Raw genomic sequence first — 25,987 nt, forward strand, 5'->3', positions numbered from 1 at the left:
TACAGAATGGCCCCATATAATGCTCCATACAGAATGGCCCCATATAATGCTCCATACAGAATGGGCCCCATATAATGCTCCATAGAAAATGTGCCCCATATTATGCTCCATACAGAATGGTTTCCATACATAAAAAATAAATCATCAAATACTTACCTATCTTCGTTCTCCGCTGGCTGCAGCTCCTGTTTCCTCAGCTCCAGTGTCTTCAGCCTATTCTGACTGCACTGCTCAGCACAGAGAGCACGCTGTAGTGACGTCATCGTGTCCTCTGCCCTGAGACACCACTGAGTCAGAATACGCGGAAGAGACCGGACCTGCGGCCAGCGGGGAACGAGGAGAGGTATTTAAGACAGTTTAAAGCACGGGACCCGAGCTGGCACCGGCCCACACAACTCATGGCCCCATAGCATGCTGGTATCCCCGACGGTAAGTGGGCCCCCCATTTGCTCAGGACCCCGGGACTTGCCCAGATGCTCCGGGTTGTGACGCCGTCCCTGCCCCCAATGGTTACAGAGATATGGTTCTTTTTACTTTGTACACTAATTTATATGGTTTAAGGAGGCTTGGCTCACAGGATTCTCCGAGGGCGCGTCTTCTATGCAATATTGTGAGCAACGCCTCAGTGGTAAAGAACGTAAACATTAGCATACCGTAGCATACCGGTCCCACAATATAAAAAGGCTCATATCTCTGAAATTGCTTAGCATATTTAGGAAAAATAAATAAATATGGTAATCAGGTGAACAGCAGGAATAAGAGAAAAAACTGGACACAGGTCCTCTTTAAGTGTGCATTAGGAAATTAAGGGAAACATTAATGTAAAATTCTTTTATTGTCACTCATACACAGCTGGTATCAGAAATGGTTTTCTACATCAGGCTATGTTCCCACGATCAGTATTTGGTGGGTTTTTTATATTGCAGATTTTCTGCAAATTAGATTACTTGCATGTTTTTCATTGTGTTTTTGTCTCCTTTTGGTGTGTCATGTTTTACACAAAGTAGCTTTGTTTTTGATACTTCCGCATCTAATGCAATCTATAGCAAAAAATGCCCACAATCAGGTGTTGTGGAATTTCTGATACTTCGTATTTTTGCTGCACAAATAAGTTAATGTTTTATGTACAGAATTTTCCCATAGACTTACATTAAATGAGGAAAATCCTCAAGTAAAAACCACATGTACGTTTTCAGTGTGTTTACGACATGGAAACGCATAAAAAATTCATGTGATCCGCACATGACTGTATAAAGAATTTGTCAAAGACAAATACCAGGAAGTATCAAAAACAAAACAGATTTATTAAAACATAACCAGGGCTGCCACTAGGAATTTTGGGGCCCCATACTGGTAAAATTTTTGGGCCCCCTTGAGGCTCTGCCCATACTCCACCCCAGCTCCGCCTCCACTGTCCCACTGCCCACTCTTGGAAAAAGTCAACTTCTACACCACGTCCTCACCAATCAGATATTAACAGTTACAGTACCATTAAACACCAGATCACATTCATAACCAGAAGCTTTTGTTCTGGACAAAAGAATTTTTAAGTTGCCACCATGACAAGGTAGACTTGTGGCCGGGCCCTACTCTACTTTAAACTATTAAAAATAAATATATTTTTATGTATTTTTCTTTAAGGGAATGAGTCACATACATTTTTTTTAAATGACCATTAATACCACATACAAGGGACAAGTATCACCACACCATGGCCAGACCACATATTACCACCACATAGTGACCGAATAATACCACATACAAGGAACAAATACCGCCACACCATGGCCAGACCACAAAATACCACCAAATAGTGACTGAATAATACCACATACAAGGAACAAATACCGCCACACCATGGCCAGACCACATATTACCACCACATCATGACTGAATAATACCACATACATGGAACAAATACCACCACACCATGGCTAGTCAACATATTACCACCACATAGTGACTGAATAATACCACAAACAAGGAAAAAATACCGCCACACCATGGCCAGACCACATATTACCACCACATTGTGAATGAATAATATCACATACAAGGAGCAATTACTGCCACACCATGACCAGATCACATATTACCACCACATAGTGACTGAATACTACAACACTGATCATTAATAAAAAAAATATAATACTAAGTGCCATTGTACACAGGAACTCTGTATTTACTGTCAGTGTACAGATAATACGTGATCACCAGTGACATTATACACAGGAGCTCTGTATATAGTATACAGTGTATAGTGTCAGTGTACAGGTAACACTCTGACCTCACCACTGACATCTCTAGCTGAAGTCCTTCATCTTTGTGCTTCTTTTTCATCCAATACAGACCGCCGTCACTTCTTCCAGCCAGGACTAATCTCTGCATAAAATAACACAGTTACCTAGAGCACCACTTCCAGAGCACATTCCCCACTTTTTCCCTTTCTTCTACACTACACATCTGAATACAGAGGTGCACCCACAATCAATATATAATTGGTTATTATGCAACCCACCATTCCAAATATAAATTATAATCTGCCTCTGTGCACCCACTAACTATAAATAGCCACTTCCCCATTTAATATATAAATTAATTAGCAGCTGTACTCTTTCCCCCAATTCATTGCCAGTCACTTCAGCCTCAAAGCCCCCCACTATGTACCTCCCGCTTTAACCCTAACTCCAATTCATTCAATTTACATGCCCCTCCCGCCCTAATTCATTGCCATGTCTTTCTCTCCCACCCTCTATTCATTATCAACTGCTCTACCTCACATTCAATACATCATTTACTCCCCCACCCTCAAAATTCATTATTTGTTCTCCCCCTAGATCATCATTTGCTCTCCCCACCCCCCACCTTCAATTCATCATTTTCTCTCCCCACTCCCCACCTTCAATTAAATTGATGTCTCCGTCCCTCACACTGAATTCATAATTTGCAGTTCCCCGTCCCCTCCCCCACTTCATCATTTGCAGTCCTCGTCCCCTCCTCCCACTTCATCATTTGCAGTCCCCCCATTTTAATTTGAAGTCCCCTTACTTCATCCATTGCAGTCCCCTATCACCCCCTCACTTCATCTGCAGTGCTCCTTCATCATTTGCAGCCCCCTATCCCCCTTTCATTTCATCATGTGCAGTCTCCTCTCAGACACACTTCATCATGTGCAGTCCCCTTCCCCCGACTTCATGTGCAGTCCCCTTCCCCCAACTTCCTCATGTGCAGTCCTGCAGCGCCCCGGGGGTCTGTTGTTGCAGTAATGTCATTCTTCCACCAGGGAGAGTGATGTTACGTCTGAAGGCAATAAAGGGGATCACCTTTCCAGGTATCACAAACCATACACCACACTTCACACTCCAGTCCACCAGGGGGAGCTTTGCTCTTATCTATTAGGGCACTCTTCACAATTAGGTAAAACTGGTGGGCTGGATAGGAAGTGAGGCAGAAGCTGACTGGGCTTCACCCAGGCCGCACCTGTCAGGCAGACAAGGGGAAGGAGGAACATCTAAGAGCTGCAGACAGAGTGGTCCCTGGCAGGGGTGGGATCCTGTCAGAGGCCTAGATAGAAGGCCACGGAGCTGCGCCTGGCTGACGTGCGGCAGCATCCTAAGAAAGGACTCGAAGAGAATTGTGTTGTAGCGGGTGAGAAACAAAGTCATATCACAGGAGAGGAAACCAGAAGGAGTTCTGCCCTGTAAATGGCTGCCTCCTTTCTGAGGCGCAGAAGCCGGTAGCCAGAACACCGAGGGAGTAAGGACCTCTACGCTTTACTTCAGAGACTAGCAGGACAGTTAATTCCACGTTGGCTGCCCGACCTTATACCCAGGAAGCACGGTGGCAACTTGTGGGGGCTGGGGCGTTATATAGTCCCTGTAAAAAGCCTCAGGCCATCAGTCATATGGGTCCTATCCTTACCATCAAGGGGACAGAGAGAAAGAGACTTAACATCTACAATAGTTGTGAGGACCTCACTGAGAAGCTCAGCAGGGAGGGACTACAACACTCAGGCGCTAGAGGAAGGCTACTGATTTCCACCTGGATAAGGGGACTCTGGATTTGCCTTTGGACCGGCCGGACTCTGCCTGCCCTGTGATCTGGTGCTCTGGACTGTGGACGCTGAAGCCTTCAGTAAAGGTAAAGAGACTGCAACCTTGTGTCCTCGTTCTTCACTGCACCTTTCACCATCCACCATCTACACTCTGGGAAGCCCTGGGGACATACTTCACCTGTGGGAAGGTATACCATCTAGCTGCCATCACATCACCCCCAGCGGACCCCTAAGCAGCGTCGGTCACCGTGACCGAATACCACAGGTGGCGTCACAAACACTTTCCCCTTTAAAGACCTTTCCCCCATTTATTAATGGACGTCCCCTAGGGCCACGGACCGGGTCAGCCACCGTGACATCCCCCTTGAGAACCGAAGGGCCCGGATCCGAGTACCCGGCCACCCTTGGGGGTCGCTCCAGTCCCCCTTACCTCCCACTTTATCATGTGCAGTCCCCTTTACCCCCATTTCATCATGTGCAGTCCCCCTTACCCCATTTCATCATTTGCAGCCCCACTCCCCGCACTTCATCATGTGCAGTCCCCCTTACTCCCCACTTCATGTGCAGCCCCATTCCCCCTTCATCATGTGCAGTCCCCCTTACTCCCCACTTCATCATGTGCAGCCCCACTCCATAATGTGCAGCCCCACTCCATCATTTGCAGCCCCACTCCACTCCCCCACTTCATTATGTGCAGTCTCCTTTAACCCCCAAACTCCATCATGTGCAGTCCCAATTTCACTCCCCACTTCATCACTTGCAGTTACCCTCACCCACTCACCAATTGAATTCATTTTATAAAGAAAACAAAAAAGTTTTTCATACTTACCTCACAGTTGCTCACCAGCAGCGCAGCTCTGCTTCCACCTTCCGGTACATGTCGGAGCATGCGCGATGACGTCATCACGCACATGCTGACACCTGACCCGGAAGTACAGAGAACATGGAAGGAGCGGGAGCTGCGCAGCCGTCAAGGTTAGATGGTCATGCACAGCTCCCAGCTCCGGTGCAGACGTGTTCGCTGAGGTGTGCGCTGCAGGCCTGCAGCACACAGCATTTGGGGCCCGATGACACACAGCTCTTAGGGCCCGATGAGCAGAAGCACAGGAGCGGAGGCCCGAACCTGCGGGCTCCCTTCTGTACTGCTGCTCACCAGGCCCCATACAGCAATAAGGGCAGTAATGCCCTGATGGTGGCCCTGAACATAACATAAACAAAAGACAAAAAATGGAGTAAAAAACACAATATAAATGCATAAAGAAACGCACTCAAAGATGCAATGAAAAAACGCAAGTAACCTCATCTCCTTAAGAGGTGCAGAAATTGTATAGAATATCTGTAACATCAAAAACTCACACACACCTCATAGTGGGAACATAGCCTAAGGCCACATTCAATATTATTCATTAGTGTTTGTAAGCCAAAAGCAAGAGTGGGTGAAAAAAGCAGAAGAAGTGCGCATGCTTCACTTAGGGCTCGCTCACACTACCGTATAAATCAGAGGAGTACAATCCGAAAAAAAAATGGATTTCTCTAGGACCAATGTTATTCAATGCGGCAATGCAGATCAGTGTATTTTTTCGCAATTGATTTCAGCATGAGAAAAAAATTGCAGAATGCTGCGATTTCACTCTGAAATTGGACAATGCAAGAAAAAAAAAATCATATGCCATATGAACCATCAGTATGACATCCGATTTTTTACGGATACATTGCCTTTCTATAGCATAGGAAACTGTAAATGGCCCTGTAAGACATTAATAGCTGCACATGGATGACAAGTGAGAAAAAAAGTGTGAGCGAACCCTTATACTTTTCCTTTCATTGTTCCACTCGTGATTTTGGAGTACACATACTGATGTAAAATGCTGACAAAATACTGAACGTGTGAACGTGGCATTGGTGTTTAGATGCAGAGCAAAATTTTTGAAACTCAATGGAGCAAGTGCTGATTTCAGATGTCCAAGTCGGCTCCTCAAAGAGGAGCTCACAAAGTTAAAGTAGGAGGTTTGGGTCAGTTGTCAGCTAATAGATCATTAAGGAGTTTGGTCAAGTAAAAAGTGATAGTTGTAGATGTCAACAGGACAAGAAAAGGGACTCAGTTATTTGACAGAAAAGTGAAAATACATACAGTTGCTTCTCACAAAATTAGAATTTCATCAAAAAGTTAATTTATTTCAGTTCTTCAAAACAAAAACTGAAACTCATATATTATTTAGAGTCATTATAAACAGAGTGATCTATTTCAAGTGTTTATTTCTGTTAATGTTGATGATTATGGCTTACAGCCAATGAAAACCCAAAAGTCATTATCTCAATAAATTAGAATACTCTATAACACCAGCTTGAAAAATGATTTTGAAATTCAAAATGTTGGCCTACTGAAATGTATGTTTAGTAAATGTACTCAATGCTTGGTTGGGGATCCTTTTGCATCAATTACTTTCATCTGCAAACAACACCTTGGACCACTGAGCAACAGTCCGGTTCTTTTTCTCCTTGGCCCAGGTAAGGTGCTTTTAGCATTGTCTATTGGTCATTAGTGGCTTGACACAAGGAATGCGACACTTGTAGCCCATGTCCTGGATACATCTGTGTGTGGTGGCTCTTGAAGCAATGACTCCAGCAGCAGTCCGCTCCTTGTGAATCTCCCCCAAATTTTTGAATGGCCTTTTCTTAACAATTCTTTCAAGGCTGCGGTTATCCTGGTTGTTTGTGCACCTTTTTCTACTACACTTTTTCTTTTCACTCAACTTTTCATTAATATGCTTGGATATAGCACTCTGTGAGCAGCCAGCTTCTTTTAGCAATGACTTTTTGTGGCTTCCCCATGATTGTGGAGCCTACTGAAACAGACTAAGGGACTTTTTTAATGCTTAGGAAGCCTTTGCAGATGTTTTTAATTATTCTAACTTACTGAGATAATGACCTTTGGGTTTTCATTGGCTGTAAGCCATAATCATCAATATTAGCAGAAATAAACGCTTGAAATAGATCACTCTGTTTGTAATGACTCTTAATAATATATGAGTTTCACTTTTTCTATTGAACTGAAATAAATTTACTTTTTGATGATGTTCTATTTTTGTGAGAAGTACCTGTATGTTTCAAAAGGAAAATAGTGAAAACATTGGAATGGAAACTGACCCTAGAAAACTGTATCTTCAGCTGACCATATGTAGTCTACAACATGTTCACAAAGTATGGTAAATTGTAAGTTATAGCAGCGCCTTCTAGTGTAAAAGGAAAAACCTTTAGGTAGAGGTACTAATAGCTGCCTACTAAAGATAAGTGAATTGATCCCCATGACCTTGGTCCAGTAGCCACGTCAGCATTCCATGGCCGTCGGATGTCAGCTTTGCAAATTGCTTACAACCTGCTAGTAAGCCCAACATCTCTTCTGAATAGTAGGCACGGCATAACATCATACAGTCATCATGACGCAACAATGGCGTTACACTAGGTTTTCAAATCAGAAGAGTTGCAGGGGATTAAGTACAGGTAAGAAGCGGTTCACAGGTCCCCCAACTGGTGGCCACAGAATATTAATGTGGCCACCAGACTAGGTTACTGTGATTCATTCATCTCCACTGCCTCCTGCTTGCTGCAGTATTAGCTTAGGGCTCAGAAGGAAAGGTGCACCATTTAACTTTTGGAGTGCAAATTTGTGTGGAATCGATTGTGCGTGCCCTGTCACATTTTTGGTGACCCCATTTTTTAAACTGCAACTCTTAAGGAATTTACCTAGGGATGTAGTCACCTTTTTGGAACCACAAGTGATTCATGCAAGTTTGTAACATTGGGACATGAAAATGAGAAAAGCAAAAATATAGAGCTACTGTAAAACATTTTTGTGGGAAAAAAAAATATTTTTCAAGTGAAGCATATGAAAATGGACCCTAAAGTAATTTCTCTTTAGTACCTCAATACCCCTTATGTTGTCGGAAACTTCTGTTTAGGCACTTGGTGGAGTTTCGAAAGGAAGAAGCGTAACTTTACTTTTGGCGCACAATTTGGAGTGGAATAAACTACGGACTCCAAGTTGTCTTTGAAGGAGTCAAAATAGCAGAAACACCCCACAAGTAACACCATTTTGGATATTATATTCATCAAGGAATTCGCGTGGGGGTGTAGAGACCTTTTTTGACCCACAGGTACTTCACAAAAGTTTCTAACATTAGGAAGCAAAAATTATTGGTTTTTTTTCTATTGAATTGATGATTTAGCCCCAAAACTGTTTCTACACACAACAAGGTTCAGATGGGAAGAAATGCTAATTGTCATTTCTGCAAATTGTCTAAAATAGTTAACTGGGGCCGATTTTCACCACCCTCTGGCTGCCAGAGCAGCAGAAACTGCCCTTAAATGACCCAATTTCAGAAACTACAATGAAAGAATTCATGTACATCTGAGTGTAGTAAGCATTTTCCATCCACATGTGCTTCACTGAATTTTATAATGCTGGGTCATTGAAAACAAAAAAATGTAAGTGTTTTTCACTACAATAAAATAAAATTCTGGTACCAGGATAGCCATAAAAATCGATGTAAATACTTATGCCCAAAAAATGACAAAAGCACTCTAGAGGTGATACCTTCATCAGCTAACCAGAAAAATTATATTTGCAAACTTTGAAAGCATAGAAGCTCCTTCTTCAGGCAGGTTTACAAATTCATTTGTAAACCTGCCGGAAGAAAGCACGTCACACAAGTTGTCTGACAAATTGCCTTGTCAGATTCCACAAGTTCAGCACTGGAGACAATAGACATGGGAGAAAGATTGGAGAACTATAAGTCTTAGATTCATAGTCCATTGACTCTAGTTCATCCTTTGGATACTTTGATACCCTGATTTCACTATTTTACTGGTAATTCCAATCTGTGGTCACCCTCCTTTCTTGGAACAATTCCAAAAATATACTGTAGCTTGCTACATATTTTGTCATTTAGTCCCTGTTTTGGTAAGTCAAAATTATCAAACCAATTAACAGAAAAAGATAGGTGAGAATCAGTAAAGGGGTTATCCAGGACCAGGACTATTTTGTTTTTTTACTACAAACCTAAAAACTAACAGATAAGTGGTGGATAACTACCTGCTTGTTGTACCCCGCACCAATCACTGCCAGCACAGAGTAGTCATAGACCACTCCTGTTGGTGATTCAGCGGCTTCCGGTGTCGTCATATCGGCAGGGCAGCAGCTTCTCTTAACCTCTGCTAACTGGGTGTGACTGCTGATGTTGTGCTGATTGACAGCTATCTCCCTGTTGCCTAAAGGTGGAAGTCAGCTTGCAGTCACCATGATGTTGGCAGTCATGCTATGTCAAAAGAGCTACCCAGAAGAGGAAGATCTGCTGTGTTGATGTTGAGTAGCTGAATTGCCAGTGCGAGCGGTCAATGACCGTTCTGTCTTGGCGCCGGGTAGAACTGGCAAGTAGTTAGCAACTACCTTACCTGCCTGTCAGTTATTAAGCCCATAGCAAAAAACAAATAGTCCTGGATAAAACCTATAAATGCTGTGCTATAAATTTGTTATTGATGTTTTACTTTTGAGACAATATAGCATTGGGTACTTAGAAGGTGTTGCTGGGGTCCTATTTAGTATTTCCTAGCACTTTCAGTAGTACTTTAGTCCTCACAGGTAACAGTGTCAGCCATATCAAACATTATGAAGTTACAAAAAATTACTACAGACCATATTTTTTGGCACTAGACCAACCTGGTGCCTTGGAAGAAAAAAAATGATTAAAAATACACAAGGAATGTAAAGCTATCATACTTAATACTGGGAACACTGTACCTGAATGCAGACGTGATCTGGAGCGCTAGACAGGATGGCACATATCAGAAAGCCATGAGTAGCTGCAGAGGTGCTGGAGTGCAGGGTAAAGGCAAATAGATGAGCCGTGCCCAAGATGGATGAATGGCTGCAGGCAATACCACTACCACAATGATATTTTCTCACTCACTTAGAGTTGAATCTAAGGAGTCCTTCTTGTTTCCTTTGCCCAGCACCCTGTACGGAAGTTCTTACTCCACTCCAAGGGAACGCCCCAATTGCTGACCCCAAGACATCCTTGTAAGCTAGCTCATTATTGAGTTGATTCCTTTGCTCCAACAGAAATAGAAGCTTAAGTAATGTGTTGCTCCATTACTTATCAGCAGCAAGTCTTCAAAATGCAAGCATGACGTCTTTGGAAGGTCCAGGGCTCTGGAGTAGGCATTTGATGGAAGATTTGTGGGGGTCATCATACATTATAGCCAAAGCATCCAAAAAGGCATTAAGATCCAGAAGCAAAGAGAAATCAAGTTGAAGTTTTCATGCCCAGGATATAGGACCATGGTGCCCACTTAGACCTTGTCGATAGCACAGGGCTATAGGGAAAAAAGCAAGCAGTTTCTGTAAAATAAAATTTCAGAGGCAAGAAAGTGTCCAGGTAAGAGTACCTATGACTCAGGAATGAGTGAAAACAGGTTGGACACTTACTCTGCACATTGGATGAAGAGCAGCAGGCAATACTGCTACCAAGTTGATGCTGGCTGACTTAAGGCACAGAGTCTACAAAGCTCATGACTGCTCACCCTCTGTCGGCTATTACGAAGGAATTTGATAAGTATGGACTTAAAATGCGTAAGATTCATATGAATTATATTTCTCAACCTGGATAACTTAATGACTGTTTTGACCAACTAGGCCAAGGAGGGCATGTTCAGAAGACATTTGTGAATAGAAAGATGTAGGAAGATACTTCTTTCAGAGCTTTTGCCTTGCTGGCTCAAAGTGGTTTTGCAATGTTGAGTATTCCTATCAATCTTATAACATTTGGAATAATTCAGCTTATGGGATAATGCATCAAAAGAGAAGTTTATGGTGTATCTGAGTCAATGTATACATTGCATTAAATCACCATGGCCAAGTAGCTCTATTTGAAAGAAACATGAAAGTTTATGAACGTTTTCCTTCAAAACAACTTAATAGCTGTAGAAAATATTTTTATTTTTGAAGCAAACAGCTCTAAGAAGTTATTAATTGTACCACTCACAATGGAGAATGAAGGAGAATTTCACAATGATTTTTTTTTTATAGCAAACAATTTACTATTGCAACATTTTTCATGGGCTTCATAAACACTGTTTTGGAAAATAACCGTGATGGAAATAGCCTTTATAAATAAAAGAGAACATTTGTAGATAAGCCTAGCTGTGTACGAAGCTCTTAACGTCTTCTCTCCCACATAAACATACAAAATGGTTTGTACGGGGCATTGATGAGCAAGTGGAAAATAATTCTGTAAACATGATGTTCTAGTGCCTTAAACCTGCTCGCTCCTCTTCTACAATGGGGAAAGTCAAACACTGCAACAAGTGTCTGAAGCCGACGGCTTGTTTATCGTCAGAAAGATGGATGTTCTTTGTAGAAACTGCATTAGCATTTTGTCTCTTCTTAACATCAATTCAACCAAAGATAAATCCATAATTTAGTATAAAATAAAACTACAGCCATCACTGTGGATCATATATAGCAAGACTGAATTAAATAGTATGGAGAATTAATCAAAATGATAAATGGATAAATAGAAATAGTGATATTTAGCAGTTCATTATTTACACAGTTGACCATACAATGGTGCGATATTCTAGAGTGATCAATAGCTACACGAGTGGTCGTGTGTTGGCAATGGAGAAAGCAGAGTAATGCACTACTATATACCTCTGCAGGATATCTATCCGGAGAAGAAGAGGATCAGACATTTAAACTCTTCCTGAGCTGTCGCATCATATGTCGGGTCCCCGTCTTTGGAGCAGGCTCAGAAGCTGAGCCTGCATTACTGCCGGCAGATGATGGCTGTCTTATTGAGCCACCATCTGCTTTTCTTCTAAAAGTAATAAGTGGAGGTCCTCACACTGTTGTTAACTCCTTAAATGCAGTTAACAATCTCTGACAGCGGCATTACAGTGTGTGACTCAGGGAAACGTCATTTCAAGCATCCATTGACACCCCCGTGACACAGGGTGCTCATGGGTTTCCATGACAGTCGGGTGTCTGCTGAAGATCCCAATATCTGTCATGATGGTACTCCTATGAAAACCAGCCTCTGGCTGGAGTAGGAGAATGTGATTTTTACAACATACTGCAATATTGTTGTATAAGTGGTGCAAGCGATCGGATGATTGCAGGTTCTTGTCCCCTGAAGGAGTGTGACACTAGTCACTTCTCACCGACAGACCGTGAGTCAGAGAAATCAAGTGTTTAAGGGCCTACAAACAAGCAGTATGTCACTGTTTTCTAAAAAATAATGGCTTGCACATCGAATCCGCATCTTTCCCTGCAAATGATGGCTGATTTAATCAACCATCATGTGCCTTTAACAGAGATTGATTAAATCCAGCTGTCAATGTCTGATAGCGGCATCTAACTCAGCAGGGGGCACCTCATTCCACGTTCCCATTGGTGTGCCCGTGATGTGATCGCCAGGGCGCTGATGGGTTTACAAGGCAGATGGGGGTCTGCTGATGACCCCCGTGCCTACCATTACAATCCTCCTGTGAAATCTAGCTCACGGCTGGCGTTCATGGGAGATCTTGATTGTCCCTACACATAGCATGGCTGATGCACTGCTATGTCTAGCACAAGCAATCAGATGATCGCAGCTTCAAGTAAAAAGTGAAAAAAAGTTTAAAAATAAGAAAAAGCACAAAAGTTCAAATCACCCCCTTAAAAATAAAAAACAATAATAATTAAAAATACACATATCTGGTGTTGCTGCATTTGGAAAAGCCTGATCTAGCAAAATATAAAGTAAATGAATCCGATTGGTAAACGGCTTAACCAGAGGAAAAAAACATCAAACACGACAGAATTACGTTTTTGGGGGCAGCTGCAACATTGCAATAAGGTGTAATAACAGGTGATCAAAACATCATATCTACCCCAAAATGGTATCAATAAAAACATCAGCTCAGGGTGCAAAAAATTAGCCATCCCACAGCCCCAGATCCGGAAAAATGAAACTGTTACAGGTCTTGGAAAATGGTGACAAGATACATTTTTCTTTTCTTACAAATTTCAATTTTTCCCGTGTTTTGGGGTACAAAACACTGATGTTCATGAATCGGAGCAAATATCTGCTGTGACGTCTATAGAGTCAAAGAATAAAGAGAGACAGAAGTGAAGACACAGAGAAAACGTAACACATAGAATTATACAGCATATAAATAACCTACTTATATATAACACGAAGAAACCAATATATAAAAGTTACTGCAATCACAAAGCTAGCATACAACATGTCTATGAATGTTAGACTTTTCTATGCAATCCTCTGTCTAGTTTAGTTCAGTCCATCCCTACATTTATTCTCCATGCAGAAATATCCATCAGCTATTACAACACATTCGGATACTTTATGATCTAAAGAGAACATCACTGGTCTGGGGTCGTGGTCTCCCACCTAGTGCTCTCCCAATGAACAAGCTTCAGAAATCCCAATGACTAGCTGAATTTCCTTATATTGTAGTATAGCACCACCTGCTGGAATCAAGCAAGAGTTGGGCGATGTTTGAGAACGGAGGCATATCTTTTCTATACAAGACTACATTCCCAGATGAGTAATTAGTGAGTTTCTGATGTTGCACCTTTTATGCACTTATTAGCTAAATTAAGTAACAAGCTTTTTATTGCATTGTGTTTTTGGGTGCATTTTTTTCATGCATTTTTTAATAGTATTTTTGAGGGTGCGTTTTTTTGTTTCTTTTTGGTATGTCGTGTGTTATATAACCTGGCATGTCTCTTCTCTCCCAGCTACAGCTCACAACTTGGCTGGTCACTCACACAGCCTCTGCATTCATCAGTTAACACATTCTACTCTGCTTCTTAGTCCGGGGTCACACTTGCGAGCTCAATGCGAGAAACTCTCGCGAGTCTCTCGCATCAAGTCCTGGCACTGCCACCGGCACTCGGGACGGAGTGTTCAGCTGCATAGAAAGACATGAGGAAGCAAACTCCGGTCCCGAGTGCCGGCGGCAGTGACGGGTATTGATGTGCGAGTTTCTCGCATTGAACTCGCAAGTGTGACCCCAGCCTTAGGCCAGTCTCACACGACCAGATAATTCCGGTACCGGAAAAATCGGTACCGGAGTTATCCATGTCCGTGTGTCCGTGTGCTCACGTGGCACATCAGTGTGGCACACGTGCGGCAGCCGTGTGCCGCCCGTGTGCCGACTGAGGACCACAGGGACCATGCAGGAGACAGCGCTACAGTAAGTGCTGTCCCCTGCTTTGGGTGCTGAATCCGGAATTCATTCTTTCTTCCCAGCAGTGTTCGCTGGAGAGAAGGAATCAAAAATCATTGTTTTTTTATTTTTTTTGTTGTTAAAATAAAGTTCCCGGTAATCTCCCCCCTCCCACCCCCTGTGCACCCGCTCCACCTCCCATAGGGGTGGAGCCGCATATTCATCACTGTATTGAGCGGCACCACGTGACCGCTCATACAGGACAAGCTGCGACGCTGAGAGGAAGCATCGAGGGAGCTGGGTATTTTATTTCCAGCGGGTGGGCGCATAGGGGGAGGGAGGCGGGAGCTGACCGGGAACTTTATTTTAACAACAAAAAAAATAAAAAAAACAATGATTTTTTATTCCTTCTTTCCAGCGAACACTGCTGGGAAGAAGGAATGAATTCCGGATTCAGCACCCAAAGCAGGGGACAGCGCTTACTGTAGCGCTGTCTCCTGCACGGTCCGTGTGGTACTCAGTCGGCACACGGACGGCACACGGACAGCATCCATGTGTGGTACGTGTTTACACGGACCCATTGACTTTAATGGGTCCGTGTGATACGTGCGCTCCCACGAACACTGACATGTCTCCGTGTTTTTCAAACGGACACATGGTCCGTGAAAACACGCTGACATGTGCAGAGACACATTGATTTTAATGTGTCTACGTGAGTCAGTGTCTCCGGTACGTGAGAAAACTGTCACCACACGTACCGGAGCCACTGACGTGTGAAACCGGCCTTAGAGATACACTGCAGGTGCTTCTAGTTAAACACTGCAGAGCTGGGATTTAACCTTTTTGTTCCCAATTAGGCTACAATCTGTTTTTAATGCGTTTACGCAGCAGTAACTCAATAAAAACGCACATGTGTTTTTTTACATGTGGATTCTCTGAATCAAAGGCAATTCTATGGAAAAAATCCACACATAAAACTCATTGTACTTGCAAGAGAAATTGACATGCTATGGATTACAAACACGCACAGCAGTTCAGTTTACGTGGATTTGAAAAAAATCCACAGTTGGCATGAGATTTTTATAAATCCCATCCACTTTGCTGGATCTGAAAGAAAATGACGCAGCGAATATACACAGAACCAAAACCCATCAAAAACTCATTGTTGGAACTTAACCTGACAGCCTTGTCTAGAGCGGTTTCCCCACATTTTTCTCCACCCATATGGGGGAAACTTGTGCAACTTTTCAAAATGTCAAAATTTAGAAATCTGTTTTAGACTACAATTTACAATATACGCTTTTCATTAGCTTTTAAAAAATGGAAAGGCCAGCCAAAAATACCATAAAAGTATGTATATATAGCTTATTACAATTTTTGCCCCTATTTTTTAAATTCAAAATACTGTTGAACAAGACTAAATGACATGATATGTTCTCTAAATATTAAGATAAATATCCGATATTTTTTTTAGGGAAGTAGCCTCACAAACATTAGTATCGACATCCGTAAGAAAACTACGGCCCAGAGCATGCTTCTTACAGAAAAATGGAGTCACAGATCCTCATAGTACTTCAGGAAGGAAAAAATCACTTTATTGTGTAACAAATTTACTTTTTATTCTTTGGTCCATTCATTTTGCAGCATCTATTATTACCCATTAGATAAATGGTGACTGATCTTTATATCTTCGATGGATTTGCCTTCACTGACCTCTTCTAATATGGCCATTGCAGGGCTGTATGCCCGCGACTGCCGCTTCGCCTTCCACATCGCCAACGGCATCCATATGAGATACATGCTGGTCACTGACATCACAGGAAGCTCTTTCTTTGAACCGCTGCATTACCAGGATAGTTAAAAGTGATGAACGCACAGTGTGGCTGCACATGCGCTGCATTCAGCTATTTGATGACAATCACTTGTGGGTTGCCTCATATTAGATAGATGTGCATATGCAGCGCCCCAGAGATCTGGTCGTTGCAGTATGACACTCTGCCACTAAGGGGAGTGATGGTACGTCTGATGGCACTGAAGGAATTCTACTGACCAGGTATCACCAGAACACATTACACTTCACACTCCGGCCACTAGGGGGAGAAAAAGGCTTTATTTATTGGGCCACTCCTCACACTGGTAAAACTAGGGGCTGGGGAGGAAGTTAGTCAGAAGCTGACTGGGTTGGATTCAGGCAACATCCTGTGGCAGGGGGTGTTGCAGGGAGAAGACACAGGGGGGTCCCTGTCAGGCGTGGGAACCTGGCAGGTACCTAGCGAACAGAACAGAACGTAACGGAACCGTGCCTGCACACCCTGCGGCGGTATCCAGGAGAGAGACACGAAGGGAAGGATATTGTGGAACAGTGTAAACGAGATCAAACACAAAGGAGTACCAGTAGGAGTCGTGCCGAGAGAGAGAGGCAACATCTTACTGAGGCGCGTAGTCGGTGGCCGGAACACCGCAGGAGTAACTGACTTCAGGCCTTACTTCAAACTCCGCCGGACAGTTAATTATAGGTTGGCTGTCTACCTTACTATACCTACAAAGACATAGGGCGCAACGCGTGGAGAGGGGCGTTTCTAGGGTCCCGGAAGAGCTCCGAGCCTTCCCGTCATACGGGTGGCGTCCTAGCCATAACATACCTGGGGGACATTAGAAACTAGTAACATCTGGAACCAAAGAACGAGAGAGCTGTAGAGAACGAACGAACGAGAACAGCAGTTGTGAGGACTATTCCGAATGCTCAGCAGGGTAGCACTACAACACACAGGCGCTAGTGGTAGGCAACGATTTCCATCTGCGAAGGAAATTCTGGAAGTGCCCATCGGACCGGCCGGTCTCAGATAGCCCTGTTAAACGTACTCTGGATTGAGGATCCTGAAGTCTTCAGTAAAGAGGTAAAGAGACTGCAACCCTGTGTCCTCGTTATTGCCTGCACCTCACACCATCACCATCTACCACACTGGGAAGCCCTGGGGACATACTTCACCTGTGGGAAGGTACACCATCCAGCTGCCATTCCATCACCCCAGCGGACCCCACAGCAGCGTCGGTCATCCTGACCGAACACCACAGGTGGCGTCACGAACCCCTGACAGACTGCACCACCTTTATAGGACGCCCCTTAGCAGGGTCACGACCGGGTCCAGCCACCGTGACAGCCTCAGAACCGAACCAGAGAGGCCCGGTACCGAAACGCGTGGCCCTGTGTCTGGGGGTGATCCACATACAGTTGTGCTCAAAAGTTTACATACCACGGCAGAATTTTTGCTTTCTTGGCCATTTTTCAAAGAATATGATTGATAATACCAAAACTTTTTCTCCACTCATGGTTAGTGGTTGGGTGTTTTAATTTATGACGATGCAATTAACACTGTAGAAACAAATGACAATGGGGGAACCGCATTTTTTTTCAACATTTCATTTCACTTGAAATTCCTTTCCACCAAATTGTTTGCTGAAATGAATGGTGTCATTCAAAACTGCGACTCCCAATGCAGGAAAACAAGCCCTCATACATGAGAGGAAAACGCGCAGATGTAAAAACGAAAAATAGCCTGGGAGCACGGGGTTAAAATACAATATTTATGCTCGGGGGATAAAGGGTTCAACACTGGACATGTGGAAGGGTCCAGGGGAGTGCGGACAGTCCAGGAGTTAGGGGTGCAGAATTATGGCCGTGCCCCGGGCGCTGACAGCTCGCGCCGCACCACGGGGTGGCACTGGATCAGTGGGAGAATAAGAGATGTAAGGCTACGTTCACATTTGCGTTGTGCGGCGCAGCAGCGGCGACGCAACGCACAACGCATGCAAAACGCATGCACAACACAGCGTTTTGTGACGCATGTGTTCATTTTTTACATGGTTTTTGGCGCAGAAAAAACTGCATTATGCAGCATTCTCTGCGCCCTGACAGTTGCGCCAAAATGACGCATGCGTCACAAAACGCAAGACAACGCATGTCCATGCGCCCCCAATGTTAAACATAGTGACGCATGCGCCGCCGCGGCTGCGCCCGGCGCTGCGCCGCACAACGCTAATGTGAACGTAGCCTTAGTCATGGCTATAGCTTTATTTTAAAACCTCTCTCTACTCTTTCCTCACTTTTAAAACATTCTGATAAATGCATTGAATGAGCAGAAACATAAAATCCACCCCCCCACCCCCCAAAAAAAAACAAAAAAAACAAAAAAAACAAAAAAACAAAAAACAAAACCGTGAATCTACAATAATGGGTCTAATTAGTAAGAGATGAATCATGGGCGAGGCTAAGAGCAGTGTTCACCTGCAGGACTGGCTCACCATGGAGCACTGCCAAGGTTTTGAACCTCAGATGTTGCAGAACTACCATTCTCAGCATGCCCTGAAAGCCGCATATTCCCTGGCACAGACTATTGTGGCATTCCGCATTACTGCACGAGATTCTGTCCGCTTTTTCCCCCTATCAGCGCTCGCTTCGCTTCTCGCTGTGTTTTGATCCCTGCCGCTCGCTGTAGCGTCCTGTGCCTGGTTGCTAGGAAACACCCACTGCTGACTCGGGCCTGTGTGTTTTTGTTAGGCCTGCCGGGAAGTACGAGCAGTCTCTTCGGTATTCGGGTGTTCTGGCTGGAAATACCCGGGCAGGGGACGGTGGCAGCCATGCTCCGGTGGCTGCTGGGCAGCAGAGAGCCGCAGGCCAGGGCAGAGGTAATATGGCGCAGTGTGGTGGGTGGGGGGATGTAATGCTATGGTGTACGGCGCAGAGCTGGCGCCCCATAGACGTCAGAAATCAGATATTGGTGGGCTCCCTGATACTTGTAGTGTCACATTTCTCAGTAGTGCATTGGAGAGGAGAGAACGCAGGGTGTAGGAGACAGGCGCCCCCTTATGGTGGTTGCACGTACTCTGCGATCATTTCCACTATTTGTAGCCCATCATAAACCTCCACTATTACAAGTGGAAGGTCCACGGCAGACATCGAAATCCCCCCTGCGTGGCTGAGGGTCGTTCCAGATGGACCCCCATGTCCGGTGCTGTAATCCACTGCAAGCTTTCTGTGCACAAATGTGCTCTTAAAATCCTCAGCATTTTTATCCCGTGTGGATGACCCCCCTAAGGCTACGTTCACATTAGCGTTGCGCGCCGCTGCGTCGGCGACGCAACGCACGACGCACAAAAAAACGCGCGCAAACGCACGCAAAAACGCTGCGTTTTGCGACGCGTGCGTCGTTTTTTGACGAAAATCGGACGCACGAAAAATGCAACTTGTTGCATTTTCTTGCGTCCGACGCTAGCGTCGGAAACGACGCACGTGTCGGAAAACGCAACAAAAAAAAACGCACGCGTCCCCCATGTTAAACATAGGGGCGCGTCGCCGCTGCGTCGCCGACGCAACAGCGACGCACATTAGCGGAACGCTAATGTGAACGTAGCCTAAGACGCACCGTCATCCCTTAGCATAAATGGTTGTACCAGTACACCGGGGTCCGCATGTGTTCAGGGGGCTCAGGAAGTAAGCCGTACGCCGGGGTCCGTTTGTGTTCAGGGGGCTCAGGAGGTAAGCCGTACGCCGGGGTCCGCATGTGTTCAGGGGGCTCAGGAGGTAAGCCGTACGCCGGGGTCCGCATGTGTTCAGGGGGCTCAGGAGGTAAGCTGTACCCCGGGGTCCGTTTGTGTTCAGGGGGCTCAGGAGGTAAGCCGTACGCCGGGGTCCGTTTGTGTTCAGGGGGCTCAGGAGGTAAGCCGTACGCCGGGGTCCGTTTGTGTTCAGGGGGCTCAGGAGGTAAGCTGTACGCCGGGGTCCGTTTGTGTTCAGGGGGCTCAGGAGGTAAGCCATATGCCGGGGTCCGTTTGTGTTCAGGGGGCTCAGGAGGTAAGCTGTACCCCGGGGTCCGTTTGTGTTCAGGGGGCTCAGGAGGTAAGCTGTACCCCGGGGTCCGCATGTGTTCAGGGGGCTCAGGAGGTAAGCTGTACCCCGGGGTCCGCATGTGTTCAGGGGGCTCAGGAAGTAAGCCGTACGCCGGGGTCCGTTTGTGTTCAGGGGGCTCAGGAGGTAAGCCGTACGCCGGGGTCCGCATGTGTTCAGGGGGCTCAGGAGGTAAGCCGTACGCCGGGGTCCGCATGTGTTCAGGGGGCTCAGGAGGTAAGCTGTACCCCGGGGTCCGTTTGTGTTCAGGGGGCTCAGGAGGTAAGCTGTACCCCGGGGTCCGTTTGTGTTCAGGGGGCTCAGGAGGTAAGCTGTACCCCGGGGTCCGCATGTGTTCAGGGGGCTCAGGAGGTAAGCTGTACCCCGGGGTCCGCATGTGTTCAGGGGGCTCAGGAAGTAAGCCGTACGCCGGGGTCCATTTGTGTTCAGGGGGCTCAGGAGGTAAGCCATATGCCGGGGTCCGTTTGTGTTCAGGGGGCTCAGGAGGTAAGCCGTACGCCGGGGTCCGTTTGTGTTCAGGGGGCTCAGGAGGTAAGCCGTACGCCGAGGTCCGTTTGTGTTCAGGGGGTCAGGAGGTAAGCCATATGCCGGGGTCCGTTTGTGTTCAGGGGGCTCAGGAGGTAAGCCGTACGCCGGGGTCCGTTTGTGTTCAGGGGGCTCAGGAGGTAAGCCGTACGCCGGGGTCTCTTTGTGTTCAGGGGGTCAGGAGGTAAGCCGTACGCCGGGGTCCGTTTGTGTTCAGGGGGCTCAGGAGGTAAGCCGTACCCCGGGGTCTGTTTGTGTTCAGGGGGCTCAGGAGGTAAGCCGTACGCCGGGGTCCGTTTGTGTTCAGGGGGCTCAGGAGGTAAGCCGTACGCCGGGGTCCGTTTGTGTTCAGGGGGCTCAGGAGGTAAGCCGTACGCCGGGGTCCGTTTGTGTTCAGGGGGCTCAGGAGGTAAGCCGTACCCCGGGGTCCGTTTGTGTTCAGGGGGCTCAGGAGGTAAGCCGTACGCCGGGGTCCGTTTGTGTTCAGGGGGCTCAGGAGGTAAGCAGTACCCCAGGGTCCGTTTGTGTTCAGGGGGCTGCATATGGTAAAAGTCCGATCTATCAGAATATACAATGAACTGGTTTAGTAAACGTCATAAAGTGAAAATAAATCAACTCCAGAATTGTGGTTTTTCAGTCACCACAAATCTTTAAAAAAATAAAATAAAACCTGATAAATTACATTTGTACCTCACATTGGGTGTCACTAAAACCGTAATCTCGCTGTGCAAACAATTGATGGGAAAATACAATAGTTGCAGATCTTGGAAAATGGTGACAAACGAAATATTTTTTCTCTTCTTTGCAGACTTTGATTTTTTTCTTTTCAACACTTAACCAGACGTGCACATATTTTTTTTGTATCTATTTATCTCCATATTCGTATCGCCCAAAGAATCATTTTTCCAAGTCTTTTTTTTTTTTTTTGCCATTCAAAGAATAATTTAAAAATAAAATGTAACAAACAATGACAAAATTATTTTTTTAACTATTGCATCGAATTTGAATTTTTTTTTTTTTTTTAATTTCAGAACATTATGGTAAAATGAATGGTGTCAATAAAAATTTCAACTCATCCTGCAAAAAAAATTAAACCCTCATATGGTTGTGTCGACTGAAAAATAAAAAAAAGTTATGGCTCTTGGAAGAAAAGGAGGAAAATAAAAGAGCAAAAACAAAAAATTGTCCAGTCCATAAAAAATTAATACAGGACATAAACAGATTTTTGCCACCTTGTCCGAGAACATTATGATGTAGGGATAAAGACCCTGATTCCAGCTATGTGTTACTTACTGGAATGCTTGCTGTAGTTTTGATTAAATCGATGTTTATTAACAGGAGATTATCACTAGAGGACTAGTTAACCTGCTGCCATGTAGTCCTCCATATTCATGAGCTCTGTATTGGCAGCTTTCTGCCTAGGCACAGTGTACACAGAAAACAGTCAATCAGTGAGGTGGGTGGAGTTATACAAAAAAAAACTTGGCATTTAGAGAACGGCTAGATCTCCAGAAAAGAAAACGGATTTTATGAAAACTGCAGCCCAGTAAGTGACAAATCGCTGGAATCTGGGTCTTTTTTTTCCCATACACCATGTTGCTCTCAGATGTTTTAATAAAAAACGGGTAACTGATTCTTTTTAATGACCTACTGACTGTTCTTAAATAAATAGTATATGTAGGACGCACCACTGTCATCAGCATTAGCAAATGTAGCAAAGCACGTTGGCCAGGAGGCATACGTGAGATTCAGATCCGACACATAACAGGCAGGAGAATAAATGGAGAGTCAGTAGTGATTTTAATTGGGTCTAGCAAAACCACATATGTAGCCTAATGGTTTGACCTACAAAGGCCTTTTTTGTCCCGGACATCTACTGCCGTAAAAATGTGATATTTCAATATATTATGGTAAAGCAGTGTGAGCTACAAATAGTAAAAATGTCATTGAGGTTACTACAATGTTTGGGCAAGAAACATTATATACAGTCATGGCCAAACATGTTGCCAGCCTTGAAATTATTCCAGAAAATGAAGTATTTTTCCCATACAATTGTAGCAATGACACGTTTTTGTTATGCACGTGTTTATTTCATTTGTGCGTATTGAAAAAACATAAAAATCAGAGGGGGGAAAAGGCAAATTGGACGTAATTTCATACAAAACTCCCAAAATGGGCCGGACAAAATTGTTGACACCCTTCTAAATTGTGGATAAACAACTTTTATTTCAAGAATGTGATGCTCGTTCAAACTCACCTGGGGCAAGTAACAGGTGTGGGCAATCTGAAAATCACACCCGAAACCAGATAAAAAGGGGAGAAGTTGACTCAATCTTTGCATTGTGTGTGCCACACTAAGCATTGGGAACAGAAAGAGGAAAAGAGAACTTTCTGAAGACTTGAGAACCAAAATTGTTGAAAAATATCAACAATCTCAAGGTTTCAAGGCCGTGTCAAGAGATTTTGATGTTCCTTTGTACACGGTAACTAATTTTCCTGGATGTGGACGGTAGAGAAAAATGGATGAAAGGTTGCAATGCATGATAGTTCGGATGATGGGTAAGCAGCCCCAATCAAGTTCCAAAGAAATTCAAGCTGTTCTGCCGCCTCAGGGGGCATCAGTGTCAGCGCGAACTATCCGTAGGATGCGTTTTTTTCCCATAGACTTGTATTGCTGATGGATCGCGACGTATGGCCACACATCTCATCTGTCATGCACTGGATGCGTCGGTATTTGGTGGACCGTCGCAGTGAAAAAACGTTCAAGGGAATTCCACCCCCTCCTCCCTGGGAGTTTACTATGGGCAGCGGACGCGTTGAAACACTGCGTCCGCTGCCCACGTTGTGCAGAAAATCACCACTGTCCGTCGGTATGTTGTGCCGACGCTTTGTGACAACCCCTTACCGACAGAAGTGTGAAAGAAGCCTAACACAGAAACATAAACAGCTAGACTGCAGCTTTCCAAAATCCTTGTGGGAAAGCATTTTGTGGACAGATGAGACCAAGATAGTTTTTTGGTAAAGCGCGTCGTTCTACTGTTTACCAAAAACGGAATGAGGCTTACAAAGAAAAGAACACAATACCTACAGTCAAATATGGTGGAAGTTCAAAAATGTTTTGGTGTTGTCTTGCTGCCTCTAGCACTAGGTGCCTTGATTGTGTGCAAGACATCATGAAATTGGAAGATTACCAAAGGATTTTGGGTAGCAATGTGGTGCCCAGTGTCAGAAAGCTGGGTTTGCGTCTTACGGCATGGGTCTTCCAGCAGGACAATTGTTGTGAATTCTGTGGCAGAGCTCCCTCCTGTGGTCACAAGTGGTACTTCGGCTGATTCTCTCTGTGAGCTTCTGTTGGTGGAGGGAAGTGGTACTGCGGCTTCTGAGTTTCCTCCCTCAGGTGATCTGGTGAGGTCGTTAGGTGCTTCTCTACTTAACTCCACCTAATGCTTTGATCCTGGCTTCCTGTCAATGTTCCAGTGTTGGACTTGCTTTTCCCTGGATCATTCCTGTGGCCTGCTGCTCTGCATAGCTAAGTTCTTCTTTGCTATTTGTTTGCTATTTTTTCTGTCCAGCTTGTCTAATTTTTTGCTGGAAGCTCTGGGACGCAAAGGGTGTACCTCCGTGCTGTTAGTTCGGTACGGAGGGTCTTTTTGCCCCCTTTGCGTGGTTTTCTTTAGGGTTTTGTGTAGACCGCAAAGTTACCTTTTCTGTCCTCGCTCTGTTAAGAAAGTCGGGCCTCACTTTGCTGAATCTATTTCATCTCTACGTTTGTCTTTTCATCTTAACTCACAGTCATTATATGTGGGGGGCTGCCTTTTCCTTTGGGGTATTTCTCTGAGGCAAGGTAGGCTTATTTTCTATCTTCAGGCTAGTTAGTTTCTCAGGCTGTGCCGAGTTGCATAGGCAGAGTTAGGCGCAATCCACGGCTGCCTCTAGTGTTGTTTGGAGAGGATTAGGGATTGCGGTCTGCAGAGTTCCCACGTCTCAGAGCTCGTTCTATGATTTTGGGTTATTGTCAGATCACTGTATGTGCTCTGACCTCCATGTCCATTGTGGTACTGAATTGCCTTTCATAACAGACAATGACCCTAAACATACTTCAAGAAGCACCCAGAAATTGATGAAACAAAGCGCTGGAGAGTCCTGACGTGGCCAGCAGTGAGACCAGCTCTAAATCCCATTGAAAACCTGTGGGGAGATCTTAAAATTGCTGTTGGGAGAAAGCACCTTCAAATATGAGAGTCCCGGAGCAGTTTGCAAAAGAAGAGTGGTCCAAAAGTCCAGGGGTAAGTTTTTCTTGATGATTATTGGAATCGATTGCAGATATTTATTCCAAAGGGTGCGCAATCAAATAATAAGTGGAGGGGGCCAACAATTTTGTCTGGCCCATTTTTGGGGTTTTGCATGAAATGGTGACTAATTTTCCTTTTTTCCCTCCTGTTTTTTGTGTTATTCCAATACACACATTTGAAATAAACATGTGTATAACAAAACATGTGTAACTGCAATAATTTTTTGAGAGAAATACTTTATTTTCTGGAACAATTTCAAAGGTGCCAACACATTCGGCCATGACTGTATCTCAGAAATGGTGGAATATTTTTTTAAGGCCAATTCCAGCAACCTTGCTTCTTGCCTAATTCCTGCTAGTAATGTTATCCAATACTTGAATTACCTGTGCTGCGTCTGTGTGCACGTCTCGTTCTGGCCACGTGACCCGGAAGTGAGCTGCCTGCCATGTGTGAATCAAGAGCCGGGAAGGAGGAAGAGAATGTTGGGCGCCGGTCTATATACCCTGGCTCGGCACCCTCACATATGACAATGGGGATGAAATCCAATGTGCAGTCCTTGGATTGAGTCCGGACCCTCAAAAGTAAACATACATGTAGTAAATAAATAGTGGCTGACAATGGGGATACTTAGGAAAGATCGCCACCACATGTGTATAGGATATGTAGAGACCCATCGGTGAGACTATAGAGACCCCTGGTGGACGGATCCAGTGACAACCCCACACAGGTAACCTAGCATTATACACGCTTACCCTCAGCATGTTTCTACCTATATATGCGGCCTTTACACAGATAAAACAGATATCCAGCTTATTTTGGATACCTAGGTATCTGAGCTAATTAGCTATTTCCATGCACCTATACACTTTCTGCTAATATATTTACTTGATTGCATATTTTTGCCTCATCATTGAAATTGCAATTATAGTTCTTCCATCATTGCTCTATGTATATGTATTTAATCTATATCATGTAATTGTT

General features: G+C 44.6%; 1 protein-coding gene across 2 annotated transcripts in view; it reads left to right on the top strand.

Moving 5' to 3' along the window:
- Nucleotides 1–18,794: 18,794 nt before the first annotated feature.
- Nucleotides 18,795–25,987, top strand: part of WDR41 (WD repeat domain 41) — a 60,083-nt gene continuing 52,890 nt past the window's right edge. Inside the window, exon 1 of one of the 2 annotated variants that reach the window (XM_069749974.1) lies at nucleotides 18,795–18,970. In XM_069749974.1, the coding sequence (XP_069606075.1) occupies nucleotides 18,923–18,970 (48 nt within the window). In that variant the 5' untranslated portion in view covers nucleotides 18,795–18,922. The remainder of the gene's footprint in view (nucleotides 18,971–25,987) is intronic. The other variant, XM_069749979.1, reaches the window with a different exon arrangement.

This window comes from Ranitomeya imitator, chromosome 1 (assembly GCF_032444005.1).
Source record: "Ranitomeya imitator isolate aRanImi1 chromosome 1, aRanImi1.pri, whole genome shotgun sequence".
NCBI lineage: Eukaryota > Metazoa > Chordata > Amphibia > Anura > Dendrobatidae > Ranitomeya > Ranitomeya imitator.